At 41.0% G+C, this 6,256-nt stretch overlaps 1 protein-coding gene across 1 annotated transcript; it reads left to right on the top strand.

The window, feature by feature from the left end:
• Positions 1 to 2,657: 2,657 nt before the first annotated feature.
• Positions 2,658 to 5,576, top strand: LOC109519765 (5-hydroxytryptamine receptor 4). The gene is made up of 2 exons (XM_019876480.1): positions 2,658 to 2,982; positions 4,328 to 5,576. Exon 2 carries the CDS (start codon positions 4,341 to 4,343, stop codon positions 5,406 to 5,408), a length of 1,068 nt encoding a protein of 355 aa, XP_019732039.1. The 5' UTR covers positions 2,658 to 2,982; positions 4,328 to 4,340; the 3' UTR covers positions 5,409 to 5,576.
• Positions 5,577 to 6,256: the final 680 nt, after the last annotated feature.

The following is a 6,256-nucleotide window of genomic DNA, read 5'->3' as shown; positions in this document are numbered from 1 at the left end:
CCTTTTTTGTTCTTTGGTAATTTGATAAAACAGATGCGATGTCTCTGAGACAGTTTGCAATTGTTAAAATGTTTCGAGAAGTGAAACCGTTGACACTCATGGGGGATGTTATCCAGCGCCAAATTTACTCCTATGTCCTAATTTGACACCAGTATCTGGTGTTACGTAAAATTCGTTAATAATGTAATACAATTGTTTTTAACGCAAAAATAGACGTGATGTGAATCTCTGCCCAAAGTATCCAGCAGTGTTCCTCCTCACATATGCTGCTCCAACTCTGATACTGTCCGTGCTATGGCCTGCTGCATTTCTTCTGCTCTTAGCAGGGATTTCGATGTGCATTTTTACTGTGGTGAATTTGCAATAGAGGCAAGTGTGGGCACTGATTCCTCACATATGCTGCTCCAACTCTGATACTGTCCGTGCTACGGCCTGCTGCATTTCTTCTGCTCTTAGCAGGGATTTTGATGTGCATTTTTACTATGGTGAATTTGCAATATAGGCAAGTGTGAGCACTGGGCAGTGGCCACCGGATGTAGCAGACATCAACATTTTGGGCAGCAAGTTACTAAAACATCTCCTTCAAACATGTTCAACTTTTATATGTTTATGAGTAAGACACTTTATTGAATGTTTTCTGACTTTAATATGAGAATCTTGCCAACCTTGGTTTTTATTTATTTTATTTATTTTTTTGCTTCATTGGCCCGAATCCTCTTCCTTATACATGTCATGTAATATCAGCAAATGAACACCGGTATCTCGCCCTCTCTTTCAGGACCAATCAGTAAAACATCAGTTGTATCCCGATTGAACTGAAAGTAAAAGACTTTCAATCCGGTTGTGGTCATTAGGAGAAATGAAAATGTAAAACTGAATGTCATAAGCATAAATCTGAAAAAAAAAACAGACGACCCTGCCAAGTGGCGATATGTACAAATTTGTGTTGAACCTAAAATGGAACCTTGGCGAACACCACAATTCAACCTGTGACTTCCTGACAAGACGTTTTCATCTGTGGTGGCATAAAATTCTCAGACTGTGAGTTAGGGTTAACCATATCAAAACAACTGACTGATGACAGTAAATAGGGGAAAAAAAAAACAGATTTTTTTTTCTACACTCCAATAACCCTGACTACATACAGGGTGTTGAAGTAATGAAATGCGTACTCACGTTTGACAGAGCACTTTATTTGACCCCTGGAGAATAAACATGCACCTGGAATCAACCTCTGCTCTGTCCTTTTTTGTTGACAATAGAGGAGGGGCGCAGAAAGGCTATTGAGTCTTGAAAGCACACTTGTATTACACACATGAATAGCTGGTCAAGGGGAAAAAAAAACGATACTCGAATGCTGATCCAATGTGGCTTTTATTCAAGCACACTTGTATTACACACATGAATAGCTGGTCAGGGGGAAAAAAAATGATACTCGAATGCTGATCCAATGTGGCTTTTATTACAGCCTTCATTGACAATCACCCATGTTTAATTAGAGCACATCCCCCACCCTTGAGATATGTCTGTCATTGTCTGAAGATCCAGGCATTCACATGAGGATCGACAGTGTGCTTCGTTGCGCATTGGGGCACGTGAGATTGAGGCTCAACTCGGATTCAAAAGTTGAGGACCCTTGAACAAGATGCAGGATCAAATCTCGACAATGAAGGGATGAAAGTCATGTTGGTCTACTCAGATTCATTATGCAGGATCTGCTTCGTTGCGCATTGGGGCACGTGAGATTGAGGCTCAACACTGATTCAAAAGTTGACCCTTGAACAAGATGCAGGATCAAATCTCGACAATGAAGGGATGAAAGTCATGTTGGTCTACTCAGATTCATTATGCAGGATCAAATCTCGACAATCAAGGGATGAAAGTCATGTTGGTCTACTCAGATTCTAAAATGAATTAAGAATGAATAATCACGACACTAAGCTCTGTTTCCTGATTCTATGTGAGGGTCAAGGGTAGCTAGAGTTTATCCCAACTGACGTTGGACGAAAGGCAGACTTCACAATGACTGGTCGTTAGTTAACATCGCACACATATCGACAACCTCAATTCACACTTCACATTCAGTGCGTTGCTATGGGAACTGAACCTCGTCTGCCTGCAGGGACATGGTTGGATTTGTAACCTGGCATAGAAGAAGAAGTGACTTTTTTACACCAGATGCCCTTCCTGATAGAACTCAGCCATTTTTATCCAGGCTAGTGAGTGGCTGTGACTTGACATATCTAGGTATACTGTGCGGCTCTCAAGTGCTGAATTTAAAAAGAATGAGAAGAACTGTTTCAATTTGCCGGGAATCAAATCAGTCGTGTTCGCTCCCACAACGGCTCAAATCCCCATTTCGACAATAATTGCGGCTGTCGAAAATTCTAAAAGAAATTCAACTGCCTTTTGCACTCGACTTGCGCTGGGCAAAGGAATAGGACCCCAAGTGTCCAATTGAAGCCAGGATGTATTGAGGTTTAAAGTGTGTTGAAAGACTGCATCATACTGTCGTTTGAATGTATTGCAACCTGCTCCATGCTGTGGTTTAAACATGTTTTGAAAAGGATCCAACAAGTGAAATACAGGATTTAAAAACGGATTTGTGTTGAGCAAATGTTTTGCATTTAGGAAGTACAGTATAAAAGAATGTTAAGGTAGTTGCATCGCATGAGTTCATAAAGCAGCCCTGTTTTTTTGCCTGATACAAATGCATATTATGTGTTATTGAAGGAGGGAGCACCTTTCAATTAATAGACTAATGTCATTGTCCATCCAATTGGCAACATGACAAACAGTTGAGACTGTTTTTCTTTCAATGTGTTTATCTATGCAAGCCAACAAGTATTGGCCGCTTCCTTTGATTACTGTGGGCACGTATTCATTAGACCCACCTCTCACAACTCTCCCATCTCAATCCGCCTAGTAGGGCTTGCTTTTGAGAGCGTCATGAGGACAGACCGTCTTCTCTCTTCCACGCAAGTGAGTGTCTTTGTTTTCACTTTTTTTTACAAGAGCATCTTTTATCCACTGGTGGGGGTTGGGGGGAAAGTCATCTTTAGATTTGATATTGTTCAAATTCAGAATCCAATAATTCCACTTCATTACCTGTTTTGCGACTTTTACTAAATTAGTAGGGATGTATTTTTCTTCGACAAAAAAAACTGTTGTATGTGTGTGTGTATGAGAGCAGTCTGTCACATTTATCCAAAAAATATTGCACAAACGACATATGTCTGCAAATAAGTTATTTTTACCTCGACAATAACATAAATCCGTCATGCTAAATTAGAAAACTATGAACAGATTCAAATGAATTGTAGAAGGGATGTGAGGATGCAAGAGGTTCAATGAAGTGTCATCTTCTCTGAAGTGGGATGTAAGAGTCTTATATCGTAATCCTTCATGATTGGAAACAAAGGCATGCCGTCTAATAATTGCATTTTAATAAACAGATTTTTTGGGGGGTGGGGGGGTTGTAAAGCGACACTTGGCATGGTTGTGTTCTCTCAAGTGTCATTTTGTCATCACTGCATTGTCCCAATGGTCTTCATTAAAGTCAGTTGCAAGTCATCTGAAACACGTCATTGGCACGGCAAGGAAAGGATTTTGTCATGTGCCGTCTGCTGTACAACACACTTGAATGCATGGCTTGCTGTGCTTTTATATTTTATTTTATTTTTAAAATACATTTTGGGAAAGTGAAACTGATAGGATGCTGAGAGTGCACTGTACACTAACACAAATGTATATAATATTAATAACAAGCACACAGACACACAAATCTTTTTTTTGTCTCCATTTGCCCCTATAGCCGTCGCAATCGACTTGGGTCCAGTCTGCGAGTTAGCCGTCGATCGCAATTGACTGGTTGGGCATCCCTGGTGTACAGGACCCGCAGCATATTCACATTTGTCATCCACCCTGACACTTTTCATTTAATTGTGTCGATACCTTATGAGCATTGTAGATACCAATTGATACTTATGAGTACCGGTACTTATTAGTATCACACAATCAATACACTCATCACTTGTTGTGAGTAGATAAAAAAATTGAAGTTTTAGAGGAAATATTTGGTCATTTAGAGGTAGTGATATAAGACGATATGGGCATACATCTTAATGCTCCTGTTCTGGCGTTAATGTTCTTGGCAACTTTTGGCTGAAGCTCGGCAGAATTCTGGACGAATTTTCACTTATCTGGGGTCACATCGTGTGTCAGCAGCTTAAAGTGTAACGCCCAGATTTTCCTTGCCCCAGCCGCTTACTGTTACAATTTCGTCATCTTGTCAGTGGTGTCATTAACGGTCTGAATGTTTTGACAGGTTGAACAAGAAGATGGACAACGGTAGCTTCGAAGACGGTGCCAACACAACACTTGACATCAATCAGGATTCCTGCGCCATGATGAGGAACCCGGTGTTTCGTTTTATCCTGTATGGCTTCTTCTTTATTGGTATCATCTGCACAGTGGTGGGCAACTTCCTGGTGGTCTTGTCGATTTCCTACTTTAAACAGCTGCAGTCGCCCACAAACTCCTTTGTCATGTCCCTAGCCGTGGCTGACTGCCTCGTGGGCCTGGTCGTAATGCCTTACAGTATGATTCGGACAGTGGAAGGGTGCTGGTTCTTTGGTTCCCTTTTTTGTCAGCTCCACTCCAGCCTCGACGTCATGCTGTGTACTGCTTCCATATTCCATCTGAGTTGCATCGCCTTTGATCGCTACTATGCCGTCTGCAACCCACTAGTTTATTCTTTGAAAATGTCTCCAAGTCGAGTGGCTTTCCTCATTGTCATCTGCTGGGTCGTTCCTATTCTTATTTCCTTCGGTCCGATCATGCTAGGCCTCCATATTGCTGGAGTTGACATCCTGCTCCCTCAAGAGGTCTGTGTTTTCCTGGTCAATCGCGTCTACGCTGTCATGGCTTCCTTGATAGCCTTCTACCTGCCCATGGCTATCATGCTGGTGGCCTACTGGAAGATATTCAAAGCAGCCAGACGGCAGGCAAGGCAGATCAGCGCCATGGAAAGCCAGATGGCGGCTGGAGTGGGAAAAGACTCAAGCAAAAAGAAAAAGCACCGCAACACCATGAAGAGAGAGCGAAAGGCAGCGAAAACCTTGGGCATCATCATGGGAGTCTTCCTCATCTTCTGGATGCCATTTTTTACTGTCAACATTGTGGACCCCTTCATAAATTACAGCACTGAAGTGGTCATCTGGGACATATTTTTATGGCTGGGATATATCAACTCATCATTAAATCCCTTCCTGTATGGTTTCTTTAATCGCTCATTTCGGAAGGCATTCTTCATGTTCATGGGCTGCAGTGTTTGCCGACCTGGAATATCCCCTGGGATGGAGCTATCACATACCAGGAAAGAAATTAATGACTGTGCCGATAAGTAATATAATGATTTTTGTGGTGCGTTGGAAGTGATGGTTGAGAGCTGAGCCATTTTTGGGTCGACCTGCCTTAAATACATTCTCGATCACTTCTTAGCCTTGTGGTATTTGTATTTATTTTTTAATGAAAGCCTTTTTTAATTCCAATTCATTCACCCATGGAAATGCAAAAACAACAAACAAAAAACAGAGACCTAGTAATTAATTTGAAAAAAAAACATTATTTTTTCAACCATGGTTTACTGCACATGTAATGTGAGGTACTCAACATTTATTTGCATTCACAGTCAAACAGCCCTTCAAAGAAATTACTAAGGGCCTGCTACACAAATTAATTTGACACCCCTGCCCGAACTGTAACCGTCTTAAAACTTGGAATGTTCCATGTCACAAGGAGTTGTTATTCAAGATCTGCTGCAGGCTCTGGGAAGGTTCACTCATTTATTTGTCCTGGAAATTTGATGATATTCCAAAAAAGACTGGCATGAGGGGGCTGGGGCTTAAAATCTCAGCTCATTCTTTTGCCAATTTTTGGGGGGTTGTTATTATCAAAATGTAGGTTTTGCATCATATTTGCTAATTGTATGCTAAAAACCTGCTGGGGTTGCTTTCATTCCTGTTACTCAAATGACTAATTTCAGTACAACCACATCATAAATAAAGTGTGAGATAGGTCAATACACATTGTGAGTAATTCAAATTAGATTTAGAGCTGTAAAAAGTCTGACATTTAAGTTTATTTTGAGAGCATCAATTTGGTGAATTTGCCCATTTTTAGCTTGCTTGCATGTGCAAGTGCAGGAATTTAGATAAGTGGTCTTCCTTGGATTTTTATCTCTTCGCGTCAGTCA

The sequence above is a fragment of the Hippocampus comes genome, unplaced genomic scaffold (assembly GCF_001891065.2).
Source record: "Hippocampus comes isolate QL1 unplaced genomic scaffold, H_comes_QL1_v1.1 scaffold51, whole genome shotgun sequence".
NCBI lineage: Eukaryota > Metazoa > Chordata > Actinopteri > Syngnathiformes > Syngnathidae > Hippocampus > Hippocampus comes.
Note: the sequence above shows the minus strand (reverse complement) of the source record. Positions and strands in the feature narration are given on the sequence as shown.

What these genes read in the sequence shown, in the direction of transcription:
- LOC109519765 (XM_019876480.1), top strand. Translation starts at nt 4,341, where the DNA reads ATGGACAACGGTAGCTTCGAAGACGGTGCCAACACAACACTTGACATC.